Here is a 15,833-nt window from a genome sequence, read left to right as displayed (position 1 = left end):
TCCTATTCTTATCCAATTGGTATAATAGACCTTCTACAAATACATCCCTACCCAGGTTTTATGAGTATATTTTATTATATTCGTTCAGTTGTATTATGTGATTAATTATTGGAAAATACTTTGGTAAATAGAATTATTAAGCCTGTGCAAAGGCTAAAAATAAACGTTGTACTGGTGATATTTCAATTTCAATTTCAATTTATTAAAAACACACAAAACAAGACAAAACAAATTACAAAGATTTACGAAACAAATAAAACACAATAGAATGTTACAAATATAAAAAAACAATGGGCTTAGTGTTTGGGTGTGTTGGAGAAGAGAAAAAAAAAGAGAGGAAGGTACCTAGCCAACTATGGTTTCCCATGTAATAGGCAGGCAAAGAAGAGAAGAGAAGTAATGAGGAAAAAAAAGGAAGGGAGAAATGGGGGAAAGGAAGAAAACAGAGGAATAGGTACTCAAAATAATAAATAATAAATAATAAACTTTTTCAAAGTTTTTTTATTTGTATATCATCAAGCTATCAAAATGAAAAAGTTTTTCTTGGAAAAACATTTTTTTTCTGGTCATTACTTTTTGAGATATGAGCGCCTAAAGTTTGAGTTTTTGGGACAGAACATTTCAAATTCGGTAGGAGATGAATCCATGAGATTTAGATGATAATTCTTTATAGTATTGTTGATATTGTTGAATCATAGTATATTTATTATAATTATGATTTGTATTTGTCAATTACATAAATAAATAAAAAATAATTGCACAGCTGTTTAGTGGCATCGATCTTCACCGCGACTTGGGTACTCGTTTTGTTCACACCTCAAGAGAGGAGTAATACCAAAGATGTGAATGAAATAACAGTAAGATAACCAGAAGGAAAAGGAGAGGAATACTTCAAAAAAGGATATTAAAGGAACAGTTTGATACAAGATAGCAATTGGCATAGGCTTATACGTGATGTTCAGTATAAAAAAAAAAATACCGTACAATTTTTTCTGCGCGCATCTGTTTATGAAGAAGCGCATATTGCCGATTGTTTTCTGGTAGCGGTATAGGGGAGGCAGCGTGTTGAACTCAACCGTACCACATTTCATTATCTGAGAAGAACAAGTTGACTGTCAAGCATACCTCTATAACCAAACAGGCATCATCTGTCCATTTAACATGGCAAAACATCCTTTGGATTCAACATTGGCAGCTTATTTTTTGTCACCTCCTCCTTCTTCTCCTCCTCCTACTTCTTCATCACCTGTATTCTTCTTTTTCTTTTTCTCCTCATTCTCCTTATACTTCGCCTCTTCCTTCTCCTTCATCTTCATCCTCCTCATCTTCTTGTTCTACTCCTCCTTCTCCTCTTCTTCACCTTCTTCTACTTGGAATTCCTCTTCGCCTTCTCCTTCTTCTTCTTCTCCTTCTTCTTCTTCTCCTTCTTCTTCTTCTTCTTTCTTCTTCTTCTCTTCTTCTTCTTCTCTTCTTCTTCTTCTTCTTCTTCTTCTTCTTCTTCTTTCTTCTTCTTTCTTCTTCTTCTCTTCTTCTTCTTCTTCTTCTTCTTCTTCTTCTTCTTCTTCTTCTTCTTCTTCTTCTTCTTCTACTCCTTCTTCTACTTGGAATTCCTCATCGCCATCTTCTTTTTCTTCTTCTTATTCTTCTCATTCTCCTTCTACTTTGCCTTCTCCTTCTCCTCCTCTATCTTCATCCTCTTCTACTTCTACTCGTTCTACTACTTCTTCTTCCTCTTCTACTTCTCCTACTCCACTTCCTCTTCTCATCCTTTTCTTCTCCTCCGTCTTCATCCTCTTCTTCTCCTTTTTCTTCTTCTTCTTCTCCTTATTCTCCTTCTTCTTCTCCCCCTCATTCCTCCTCCATCTTCATCCTCTTCTACTTCTAATCGTTCTTCTTCTTCTTCTTCTTCTTGTCATTCTTCTTCTACTTCGCCTTCTCATTCTCCTCCTCTATCTTCATCCTCATCTACTGCTACTCGTTCTACTACTTCTTCCTCTACTTCTCCTTCTCCACCTCCTCTTCCTCATTCTTTTCTTCTTCTTTTCCACCGTCTTCATCCTCTCCTTCTCCTTTTTCTTCTTGTTCTCCTTCTACTTCGCCTTTTCCTTCTCCTACATCTTCATCCTCTTGTTCTTCTTCGCATCCTCCTCCTCCTCCTCCTCCTCCTACTCTTCCACCTCCTTCTTCTTCCTCTTGAACTTTCTCATCGCCTTCTCCTTCTTCTTCTTCTCCTCATTCCTCCTCCATCTTCATCCTCTTCTTCTTCTTCTTCTTCTTCTTCTACTTCTTCTTCGAAACAGTTGTTACTAATACTTTTATCTATATATATAAAAGCGAAATGGAACTCACTCACTGACTGATGACTCACTACGCACTCACTCACTCACTCACTCACTCGCAGACTAAAATCTACCGGACTAAAAACGTTCAAATTGGTAGTATGTTCAGTTGGCCCTTAGAGGCGCACTAAGAATATTTTGGCAATATTTTAACTCTAAGGGTGGTTTTTAAGGGTGTAAAGTTAGTCTTTTAGCATGTAATTCTCTTTTTCTCTTGATTATAATTGAAAAATGGCCATACCATAAATGTTAATATAGAACTATAATCTAGAGAGTCTCTGAAAGACCTCTTCGAAACAGTTGTTAACTGGTAACTAAATTAATAATTTTGTCAGGTTGGCATTAAGTTGAGTTGGCTTTGTTAGGTTGGCACCAAGTTGAAGATTGAAATGCATTTATCGCGGAAAAATTGATTGGGTACTGCTACTTCAATCAGAGCTATTCCTGGGAATATTATATTACTAGCCGTCAGGCTCCCTTCGCTCGCCATATCCGTTTAGCCAGACGTTTAGTCTGGACCCCCGACTGGATCGTCCTAACATATCATAAAAACTCTCAAATGAAAAATGCAGGCTCGCTTCGCTCGCCGGCTGATCCATTCTTGGACGTCCAGTCGGGGTCCAGGGGGTGGAACCCCCTGGCTAGACGATATGCGAGCGAAGCGAGCCTGACGGCTAGTTTAATTGTATAAAAGTGACTGAGTTTGATTGTTCGTAAGTTTTATGTGATGTTTATTTGCCTTACGATAAAATCATATCACTGAAGCAGAGATTTCATTGTACTCAGAAATACGGTGGTGACAAGTAGGTGGTAAGATAAGACGATAATGATTGTTGTGGTTGACACCCTTTTTTAGGAGGCGAAGGAGCGAGCCTCTCCCTTGAGCTGCCCTTGGGCCCTTCAAGAAGGAAGGATATAAGGTCCAAGCTCGTGCCACCCTTCACTTCCTTCCGCCCTTTCAAGTGGTGAGCCCGGTGGCCAATTTTACAACCCTCCTTAAACCGAATTAAAATTATAATAGAGCACGACGACACGTGAGTTTTTGGGTCAATTAAGGTGACAGAGGGAGGATGAGGAGGAGGAGGACCACCTGATGAGGAGGGTTGGAGGAGAAGAGGAGGAGAAGGAGGAGTAGGGGTACCCCAATTAGCCCTTGCCATTCAAAGCAACGGTCCGTTACCTTTTAAACCACGTAATCGTTCAATTGTTCAATTTTCACTCATGTTGAACGGATCCTGGCATGTCTATGTGGGAATCCCCACATTAATTGATTACTGGAAAGTGAAATTATTATGTTTCTTTGAAACAGTGGCACTTGTCAATCTATAATATTGACATTCATCATTCCTTTTAATTCTATAAGCTGTGTCTTGTTATTACAGTATATTATTATAATAGAACAAGCTCAGTAGTATCTGTGTTGGGTATATGTGAGTATCTTTCAATAACTGCACAGCTAAGATTTTTTCAATTTTCTCAAGTTTCTTTTCTGGATAAATGTTCTTTATTTGAAGAATGTCTTGATTAAGGAAAGAATGTATTTCCAATAATTATTATTAAACAAAAATCCAAATTAAAAGCTGTAAATCACCCCGAAGACTTCTGCTACTGCAAATATTGACAACCGGGTAAACAGCTAGATGGAAATTTGATGAGCGCTACTATTCAAAATTATTAATTCAAAATTAATTATTCAGAAATTAGAAACCTGAGGAAGCATTCAACTGCACGTCACAGGACCTCTTCCGAGCAGCAGTTAACAAAGTTAGAATTGCCATGATGGTAGTCAACCTCCGTAATGGAGAAGTACCTTAAGAAGAATTTGGAGTATAATAGCAGTGTTGGAGTAGCATAATCAAGTTGTTAATTAAGTTAATTTGTTAATTAAGTTAATTTGGAGTAGCATAATCAAGTTGTTCAATATATAGGGGAGAGCCAGTAAATTGTTTTTCTGGCAAGCTCTTCCAATACATTGAATTGTTTGAAACAACAGAGAACCCACATAGCTCAGAAACTTTTCAATCACACCCTTCAAAAATTATAGTTTTATATACTATTCAACAATATAAACTATATATTGATTGAAAACAAAGATGAGACCACATAGCTAAGATCCTTCTCTTTCAAACGCTTCTAAACTTCATAGTTTATTGTGAGAGATATGGTATTTTTCCATAATGGAAAACACCAAGTTGAAGATTGAAATGCATTTATCGCGGAAAAATTGATTGGGTACTGCTACTTCATCAAGCTATTCCTGGGAATTTATATTACTAGCCGTCAGGCTCCCTTCGCTCGCCATATCCGTTTAGCCAGACGTTTAGTCTGGACCCCCGACTGGATCGTCCTAACATATCATAAAAACTCTCAAATGAAAAATGCAGGCTCGCTTCGCTCGCCGGCTGATCTCATTCTTGGACGATCCAGTCGGGGGTCCAGGGGGTGGAACCCCCTGGCTAGACGGATATGGCGAGCGAAGCGAGCCTGACGGCTAGTTTAATTGTATAAAAGTGACTGAGATTTTATTGTTCGTAAGTTTTATGTGATGTTATTTGCCTTACGATAAAATCATATCACTGAAGCAGAGATTTCATTGTACTCAGAAATACGGTGGTGACAAGTAGGTTTGTAAGATAAGACGATAATGATTGTTGTGGTTGACACCCTTTTTTAGGAGGCGAAGGAGCCGAGCCTCTCCCTTGAGCTGGCCCTTGGGCCCTTCAAGAAGGGAAGGATATAAGGTCCAAGCTCGTGCCACCCTTCACTTCCTTCCGCCCTTTCAAGTGGTGAGCCCGGTGGCCAATTTTACAACCCTCCTTAAACCGAATTAAAATTATAATAGAGCACGACGACACGTGAGTTTGGGTCAATTAAGGTGACAGAGGGAGGATGAGGAGGAGGAGGGACCACCTGATGAGAGGAGGTGGGAGGGAAAGAGGAGGAGAAGGAGGAGTAGGGTACCCCAATTAGCCCTTGCCATTCAAAGCAACGGTCCGTTACCTTTTAAACCACGTAATCGTTCAATTGTTCAATTTCACTCATGTTGAACGGATCTGGCATGTCTATGTGGGAATCCCCACATTAATTGATTACTGGAAAGTGAAATTTATGTTTCTTTGAAACAGTGGCACTTGTCAATCTATAATATTGACATTCATCATTCCTTTTAATTCTATAAGCTGTGTCTTGTTATTACAGTATATTATTATAATAGAACAAGCTCAGTATCTGTGTTGGCTATATTGTGAGTATCTTTCAATAACTGCACAGCTAAGATTTTTGAAATTTTCTCAAGTTTCTTTCCTGGATACATGTTCTTTATTTGAAGAATGTCTTGATTAAGGAAGAATGTATTTCCAATAATTATTATTAAACAAAAATCCAAATTAAAAGCTGTAAATCACCCCGAAGACTTCTGCTACTGCAAATATTGACAACCGGGTAAACAGCTAGATGGAAATTTGATGAGCGCTACTATTCAAAAATTATTAATTCAAAATTAATTATTCAGAAATTAGAAACCTGAGGGAAGCATTCAACTGCACGTCACAGGACCTCTTCCGAGCAGCAGTTAACAAAGTTAGAATTGCCATGATGGTAGTCAACCTCCGTAATGGAGAAGGTACCTTAAGAAGAAGATTTGGAGTATAATAGCAGTGTTGGAGTAGCATAATCAAGTTGTTAATTAAGTTAATTTGTTAATTAAGTTAATTTGGAGTAGCATAATCAAGTTGTTCAAATATATAGGGGAGAGCCAGTAAATTGTTTTTCTGGCAAGCTCTTCCAATACATTGAATTGTTTGAAACAAACAGAGACCCACATAGCTCAGAAACTTTTCAATCACACCCTTCAAAAATTATAGTTTTATATACTATTCAACAATATAAACTATATATTGATTGAAAAACAAAGATGAGGACCACATAGCTAAGATCCTTCTCTTTCAAACGCTTCTAAAACTTCATAGTTTATTGTGAGAGATATGGTATTTTTCCATAATGGAAAAACACGAAAAAATTCTGTCAACTACTATTTAATAAATGAATCAACGGTGAAAATACCAAGTAGTGGTTGACATATTAATTTCTTTGTAACTGAGAACCTTTTTTTTAGCAGAGGGTACTTGGATATTTATATAATTATTGATAATTTCTTTGTGGTTATTCATTGGCTCCAAAAACTCTGCAAGAGTAATCTTAATTTATGAAGAAGAGATCTTGAATGAAAAAGACTAAGAAATTGTCAAAAACCACAGATTTATTGATACTTAGAAAGACCGGTTTCTGAACTGTCTGAGTTTATCAGATATTGACAATTTGACAATGGTGTAATAACCGAAACCGGTTGAATGAAAAACAATTTACTGGCTCTCCCCTATATATTTGAACAACTTGATTATGCTACTCCAAATAACTTAATTAACAAATTAAGTATCAATCTGTGGTTTTTGACAATTTTTTAGTCTTTTTCATTCGATATGAATAATTACCACAATATCATCTTCTCAACTACACAAAAAGTGGAAGAAGATGAAGAAGTAGGAGGAGGAGGAGGAGAATAAGAAGACAGGTGATGAAGATGAAGAAGTAGGAGGAGGAGGAGGAGAATAAGAAGACAGGTGATGAAGATGAAGAAGTAGGAGGAGGAGGAGGAGGAGGAGGAGGAGGAGAATAAGAAGACAGGTGATGAAGATGAAGAAGTAGGAGGAGGAGGAGGAGAATAAGAAGACAGGTGATGAAGATGAAGAAGTAGGAGGAGGAGGAGGAGGAGGAGGAGGAGGAGGAGGAGAAGAAGAAGAAGAAGAGAAGAAGAAGAAGAAGAAGAAGAAGAAGAAGAAGAAGAAGAGAAGAAGAAGAAGTAGAAGATGAAGAAAAAGAAAAAGAAGAAGAAGGTGGCGAAGAGGAAGTCCAAGTAGAAGAATGTGGAGGAGGAGGAGAAGAAGAAGAAGAGGAGGAGAATGAAGATGGTGGAGGAGAAGCAGAAGGTGAAGTTGAAGTAGAATGAGAAGAAGAAGAAGAAAAAAAGAAGAGGATGAAGAGGGAAGAGAAGAAGAAGAAGAAGAGAAGAAGAAGAAGATAAAGAAAAAAAGGATGAGGAAGAGTATGTGGAGGAGGAGGAGAAGTAGAAGAAGAGGAAGAAGAAGTAGTAGAACGAATAGAAGTAGAAGAGGAGGAGAAGGAGAAGAGAAGAAGAAGAAGAGAAGAAGAAGAAGAGAAGAAGAAGAAGAGGAAGAAGGCGAAAAGGAAGTCCAAGTAGAAGAAGAAGAAGAAGAAGAAGAAAAGAAGAAGAAGAAGAAGCAGAAAAAGTAGAAGAAGACAGGAGGAGAAGAAGAAGATGAAAAGGATGGGGAAGAGGAGGTGGTGGTGGAGAAGAAGATAAAGAAAAAAAGGATGAGGAAGAGTATGTGGAGGAGGAGGAGAATAAGAAGACAGGTGATGAAGATGAAGAAGTAGGAGGAGGAGGAGGAGGAGGAGAAGGAGGAGGAGGCGACAAAAAAATGAGCCGCTAAAGTTGAATCCAAAAGATGTTTTGCCATGTTAAATGGACAGATGATGCCTGTTTGGTTATAGAGGTATGCTTGACAGTCAACTTTTGTTCTCCGATAATGTAATCTGGTATGGTTGAGTTCAACACGCTGCCTCCTCTATACCGCTACCAGAAAACAATCGTCAATATGCGCTTCTTCTTAAACAGATGCGCGCAGAAAAAATTGTACGGTATTTTTTTGATACTGAACATCGCTTATAAGCCTATGCCAATTGCTATCTTGAATCGAACTGTTACTTTAATATCCTTTTTTGAAGTATTCCTCTCCTTTCCCTTCTGGTTATCTTACTGTTTTTTCATTCACATCTTTGGTATTCCTCCTCTCTTGAGGTGTGAACAGAACAAGTACTCAAGTCGCGGTGAAGATCGATGCCACTAAACAGCTGTGCAATTATAAGGACATTATTTGGAGTAATTAATTGATTGATTGATTGATTGATTGAGTACTTTATTTATGTAGATTACAATATATATACTGGCTTATACACTTATATACAATAGCTTACAATACAGCAAAATTATAGATGACTTTACATAATATAGACTAAGAAAATAATTATTATTGAAAGTATATGATATGAAAAAGTAATTTGTAATATAATAACTATGGATAATTATATTGTTATGCATCTACATAAATTGGTGGAGCTTTGGACATATCAATGTCCATTCTTCGGAAAGAATATTAAAAATATCCTCCCCACTAACTCTCTACCAAAAAATCTGTTAAGACCCGTTAAGATTGAAAGAGATATCAGAAATAGATATGGAATAGCGTTTGATTAACTGGTTTGATCACTGGTTTACAGCTGAAAATGCCTAAGTAATCAGACTTGTCCACCAATTTATTCCTCGGAGTAAAATCCTTAACAATAGACCACGAAAATATCGAAATTCAATAACAATAGGCGACCACTGAAGGGTCACTAGAACTTCTACCTGCTCATCCATTGCTTTCGTCGGTCCCGTCTCCTTTCTTTTACCCTAAAACAGAATTACAATTACATTATATTAAAACTACAATTACATTATAGGAGTTTTCTCTGCCTAAACTAGTAGTTCTGTGAACAGTAGACCTCACGCAGTATTCTTATCTACAAGTACCTGCTTGAAACTATAGACCTTATGAAAATACAGCAATAAACTGGCTTCTCCACACATCTGTGTAATCACTTGTCAGCTGATTTATGATGAATAATTCTGTAGTCTGATTTTTACTCTAATATTGGCGTATGAAGGAGGCTCCTTTTCCCTTTTTAATATCCTTGAAATGCAAAATTTCCAAAAACCGCGTATATACGTCGACGCGCAATTAAAAAAGGAACATACCTGTCAAATTTCATGAAAATCTATTACCGTGTTTCGCCGTAAATGCGCAACATATAAACATACAAACATATAAACATATAAACATTCAAACATTTAAACATTAAGGCTGGTTACATACACATCGATTTTTGGTCGTACGATATTTTACCGTCACTATGAATTCTATCAGATTAAACGGAACTTGGCAAACATCATATGTTTGAAATCATCTGTTCAATCTAATAGAATTTATAAGGACGGTAAAATATCGTACGACCAAAAATCGATGTGTATGTAACTAGCCTAAGAGAAAATGCCAAATCGTCGACTTGAATCTTAGTCCTCACTTCGCTCGGTCAATAAATTCATGACCTGTAGGTAAAGTTATCAGTTTGTCAAGTGGGTACTTGATTATCCCATTGCGTAGTACGGGTTACCCGGTAGTACCGATTGTTATAGAAATAATTACATAGCACCCTTCCCTTCTTCAACTTTATTGTATAAACAATGATATGATCTAATAATAATTTAATAAATAACATTGTCGTCGACAAGCTATTTGGTTTTTAAAACAAAACTTCTCAATACGTTAACAATATTCTATGACACTGTTAACAGTAGTTGGTAAGTTATCAGTTATTATTCACGTTAACTACCTGCTCACATCACTAAGTACAATAAAACTTGCTCTTTCTTCCTCACACGATATAAAATGCTGTTGCTCTTTCTTCCTCACACTAACATGATGTATACTGCAGTACATAACATGCTACTGAGTTTAACCAATATGAAAATTATACCCAAGCCAGCAAACAACCTGGTTAGCATAGCTTCGCCAGATATTATTACCTGTAAAACGTCGGCATACGTTTTACTGTGTATTTAAGGCGACTATTATTGTCTGCTCGACTGCAGCCATATTGTAGCGTAAATGTGGAGGTGTATTTGAATTTGAAGAAGCAACGGACATGCTTGCATTGCTTTACATAGGTAATTTATGTTTTATAGGTTATACGCACTGGTAGATCTTTTTAATAATTTGGCGGGAGACAAACGTAGCGTGCCTAGCGTGAGCTACTTGTCGTATGGAAAGTTTAGAAAAGTAGAAAAGTACATCAGCAAAGAAAGAGTTCATCCTCATAATACTCCTGACGTGTTTGGTTTACACAAGATCTCGAAGAAATTGGAAATACTGTCACAGATCTGTTTAGTTGAGCTGGGTTTAAACCAAAGTTATTAACAAAATGTTAATAACTTAATCCTCATGGATTCTATTAGATTGAACGGAACTTGACAAACACTCTTGACTTATCATGTGTATGATAAGATAATATTTTATGTCAGTCTATGTTCAATCTAGTAGAATCAATCTATTATGTTCAAACTAGTAGAATCTGAAAGGATTAAGTTATTAACATTTTTGTTACCAACTTTGGTGTAAACGCAGCTTTAGTCTATGATGCTATGCATATCCAGGCGTTTGAAACCTATGAGCTTTTATATTGTGTTGTGTATTTGTCATATGACTAGTAGTTCTGTGAACAGTAGACCTCAAGCAGTGTTATCATCCACAAGTACCTGATTGAAACTATAGACCTTATATATGGAAATACAGCAATAGACTGGCTTTTCCACACATCTGTGTAATCACTTGTCAGCTGATTTATGATGAATAATTCTATAGTCTGATTTTTACTCTTATATTGGCGTATGAAGGAGGCTCCTTTTTCCTTTTATATTATCCTTGAAATGAAAAATTTCCAAAAACCTTGTATATACGTCGACGCGCAATTAAAAAAGGAACATACCTGTCAAATTTCATGAAAATCTATTACCGCGTTTCGCTGTAAATGCGCAACATATAAATAATATAAACATTAAAACATTAAGAGAAATGCCAAACCGTGCCTCACGATAAAATCATATCACTGAAGCAGAGACTTCATTGTACTCAAAAATACGGTGGTGACAAATAGGTTTGTAAGATGAGACGATAATGATTGTTGTGGTTGACACCCTTTTTTAGGAGGTGAAGGAGCCGAGTCTCTCCCTTGAGCTGGCCCTTTGGCCCTTCAAGAAGGGAAGGATGTAAGGTCCAAGCTCGTGCCACCCTTCACTTCCTTCCTCCCCTTTCAAGTGGTGAGCCCGGTGGCCAATTTTACAACCCTCCTTGAACCGAATTAAAATTATAATAGAGCACGACGACACGTGAGTTTGGGTCAATTAAGGTGACACAAGGAGGAGGAGGAGGAGGAGGAGGAAGAGGAGGAGTAGGGGGACCCCAATTAGCCCTTGCCACTCAAGCCAACGGTCCGCTACCTTTTAAACCACGTAATCGTTCAATTGTTCAATTTTCACTGATGTCGAACGGATCCTGGCATGTCTATGTGGGAATCCCCACATTAATTGATTACTGGAAAGTGAAATTATTATGTTTCTTTGAAACAGTGGAACCTGTCAATCTATAATATTGACATTCATCATTCCTATTGATTCTATAAGCTTCGTCTTGTTATTACAGTACATTATTATAATAGAACAAGCTCAGTATCTGTGTTGGCTATATTGTGAGTATCTTTCGATAACCGCACAGCTAAGATTTTTGAAATTTTCTCAAGTTTCTTTTCTGGATAAATGTTCTTTATCTGAAGAATGTCTTGATCAAGAAAGAATGTATTTCTAATTATTTCTAAACGAAAATATAAATTAAATGCTGTAAATCACCCCGAAGACTTCTGCTACTGAAAATATTGACAACCGGGTAAACAGCTAGATGGAAATTCGATGAGCGCTACTATTCAAAAATTATAAATTTAAAATTAATTATTCAAAAATTAGAAACCTGAGGGAAGCATTCAACTGCACGTCACAGGACCTCTTCCGAGCAGCAGTTAACAAAGTTAGAATTGCCATGATGGTAGTCAACCTCCGTAATGGAGAAGGTACCTCAAGAAGAAGATTGGAGTATTTGAAGCATAATCAAGTCGTTCAAATTGGATATATAGGGGAGAGCCAGTAAATTGTTATTCTGGCAAGCTGTTCCGATACATTGAATTGTTTGAAACGAACAGAGATCACATCCACATAGCTCAGAAACTTTTCAATCGAACGCTTCAAAAATTATAGTTTTATATACTATTGAACAATATAAACTATATATTGATTGAAAAACAAAGATGAGGACCACATAGCTGAGAAACTTCTCGTTCAAACGCTTCTAAAACTTCATAGTTTATTGTGAGAGATATGGTATTTTTCCATAATGGAAAAACACGAAGAAATTCTGTAAACCACTATTTAATAAATGAATCAACGGTGAAAATACCAAGTAGTGGTTGACATATTAATTTCTTTGTTAACCTTTTAGTAAGGACTACTCTTATTTATCAATAAATAATACAACTGAGAACCTTTTTTTTAGCAGAGGGTACTTGGATATTTATATAATTATTGATAATTTCTTTGTGGTTATTCATTAGCTCCAAAAACTCTGCAAGAGTAATCTTAATTTATGAAGAAGAGATCTTGAATGAAAAAGACTAAGAAATTGTCAAAAACCACAGATTTATCGATACTTAGAAAGACCGGTTTCTGAACTGTCTGAGTTTATCAGAGATTGACAATTTCACAATGGTGTAATAACCGAAACCGGTCTTTCTAAGTATCAATAAATCTGTGGTTTTTGACAATTTTTAGTCTTTTTCATTCGATATGAATAATTACCACAATATCATCTTCTCAACTTCACAAAAAGTGGAAGAAGAGATCTCTTGATCACGACATACTCTCAACTTTATCGTTATTTTTCGAAAAAAATTAATTTTTATTTTTCATTTTTCAGGAGGATGGCTGGGAGAAGAGCTCCAGCACTGGAGGTCATCCAATGCTGCTATCATGATGGATGTCGACAAAGCTGCCCTAGCTGCCCGATTAGGATTGAGAACAGGTCAGTCGAAAAATAAAAATATTCAATATTTTAAGCTCCCACAATAATCAAAATATCTAGATTACCTCAGCTTGTAACTTCCAGTAATCTTTGGATTACAAGAGATTACAAGAATACAAGAGAAGTGCTCCCACAGTTCTCAATAGATTACCTCAGCTTGTACAGAAATTCCATGTAATGGATATCAGACAGATTTATGTTAAAGTTTTAGTAATTTTCATCTGGCATAATAAAAATACTATTTTTCATTTTATCAAACGACATTTACAATACCAGACACCAAAATAACATTGGCATTGTGCAGCCACGCCTGATAAATAATTGTACATGGACTAACAGACACGATCTATGTCACATTCTGTACAGAAATATCCCAAACCATCTGAAGCAAATAGAAAATGTTGTCAGCATTAGCACTTTTAAATGCTACCTTAAAAGGTGGCTGTTTGAAATTGGTAGGGACGCCGCATCGCGGCTCATCCAATCCGCCTATATCCATTGAACATCACCCCTGGTTGTGGGTGTTCGTCTGGTTATGCAGGACTCTGTATGTCTCTTAAAATTATTCAGTTCGTACTACATTTTTTTTTTCTTTTTCAGTACCATATATATATGTATATAAATATATATATATATATATATATTATATATATATATATATATATATATATATATATATATATTTAACTACAGAAATTTGGGTTCAACAACATTGAGTGCTCTCCACATCCTCTAAAGATGCTTTTTTATTTTTTATTTACTCTCCTTTACTTATTCCATTGTTTTTGTTGTTTTTTTTATTGTAAATCTTTAACTGTCAGGTTGTTATAATGCAGTTCACGGTGCTCATTCCCCACACCCAGACTTGTTGTCTTTGTGGGGAATAATCACTATTTATCTAAAGTTTCTGCTGATGTATTACTTTTTTTTGTGAATAAATATCATTTGAATTTGAAAATTTGTACTTCCAGTAATCTTTGGACTACAAGAGATTATACAATACAAGAATAAAAGAATACAAGAGAATTGCTCACACAGTTCTCAATAGATTACCTCAGCTTGTACTTCCAGTAATCTTTGGACTACAAGAGATTACAAGAATACAAGAATAGAAGAATACAAGAGAATTGCTCCCACAATAACTAGATTACCTCAGCTTGTACTTCCAGTAATCTTTGTACAACAAGAGAATACAAGAATACAAGAATAAAAGAATAAAAGAGAATTGCTCCCACAATTCTCAATAGATTACCTCTGCTTGTACTTCCAGTAATCTTTGGCCACAAGAGAATACAAGAATAAAAGAATACAAGTAAATTGCTCCCACAATATTCTCAATTACCTTAGCTTGTACTTCTAGTAATTTTGGACTACAAGAGAATACACACTGCAGTTTCTTCAATGTGACTTCTACATTCCATTTAGGGAAATGTCAATTGATATTTTGCTATGAACAAGAAATATCAATCTATAAAATAATAAAGTAAAGAATTGGCTTATACATGTACGAGATAGGAAATTCACGAATGACGTATCATCACGTCTGAACTACTCAACTGATCAACTTGAAATTTAGCATATTGATCTTCATCTACCAAGGACGGTAATAATCCTTTTTTAAATTCTTCAGGATCTCAGTAGGTCAAGTTTACAGTACAAAATAATGTGAAAATGAGATAAAAGCTGTTAGTCAACGTACAATGTATAATAGCAACTAAATCGAAAAGTATTATGCGAGAAGAGTATGAAGATCATCTTAAATTAAATAAATAAATAAATAAATAAATAATAAATGTTTATTTCCCAAAAAACTAAAACTACAACATCAATTACAAAAATATTAGATAAATTACAATATTACATACAATAGTTAGTTACAAAAGATTCTTATAATGTGTTCTCTACTTGTTTAGTTTTTCTGTGTGGAAATTGACCTACTCCACTATGGCGTACCATGTTCTAGAGTAGGTTTTGTTAGTTTTTTTGTGTGTATTATCAATTATTGGAGGCAACTCCAATATTCACAGAGAGGCTGTACTGGACCGTTTTTTACACATGAGATTGAGTTGCTTTGAAGAGGGGTCGCATGTAGTGGGGTTATTCAATTTCGATAGGTTCAGCTAAAGAACACTTAGCCCCACTCTCTCATGTACACTCTTATTCAAATTGAGTTTTCTCACTTCAACGGAGTAGGCCTTTCTATAGCAGCCCCTCCTCTTAACAAAACTCTCTCCACCCAAATTGAATTCCATCAATTCATACCGTTGTCTTCTTGATGTTTCACTGCCTGGTGTTGCAGGATACCTTTAAATAATCTTATTTTTCATGTTATTCGTGTTAAATATCTACGATTACTGCCTGGTGTTGCAGGATACCTTTAAATAATCTTATTTTTCATGTCATTCGTGTTAAATATCTACGATTACTGCCTGGTGTTGCAGGATACCTTTAAATAATCTTATTTTTCATGTTATTCGTGTTAAATATCTACGATTACTGCCTTCATCATTTGTAATTGTAACAATAAATGAATACAGATGGGGATTGCATTTGTTCAAATGCTAATTAATGAATAATTATTATTAAACAAAAATCCTATTAAATGCTGCAAATAACCATTAGTAAACGAAAATCCCAATTAAATGATGTAAATGGTAATTTAATGATTTTCGTTTAATAAAAGGTAATAGTA

At 35.8% G+C, this 15,833-nt stretch overlaps 1 protein-coding gene across 1 annotated transcript in view; it reads left to right on the top strand.

Moving 5' to 3' along the window:
• The window catches only part of LOC120351664, a 119,824-nt gene extending 106,123 nt beyond the window's left edge, over positions 1-13,701 (top strand). Inside the window, exons 2-3 of the mRNA XM_039429604.1 lie at positions 13,037-13,141; positions 13,601-13,701. Of these exons, the coding sequence (XP_039285538.1) occupies positions 13,037-13,141; positions 13,601-13,701 (206 nt within the window). The remainder of the gene's footprint in view (positions 1-13,036; positions 13,142-13,600) is intronic.
• Positions 13,702-15,833: the final 2,132 nt, after the last annotated feature.

Source organism: Nilaparvata lugens, chromosome 5 (assembly GCF_014356525.2).
Source record: "Nilaparvata lugens isolate BPH chromosome 5, ASM1435652v1, whole genome shotgun sequence".
Taxonomy (NCBI): Eukaryota; Metazoa; Arthropoda; class Insecta; order Hemiptera; family Delphacidae; genus Nilaparvata; species Nilaparvata lugens.
Note: the sequence above shows the minus strand (reverse complement) of the source record. Positions and strands in the feature narration are given on the sequence as shown.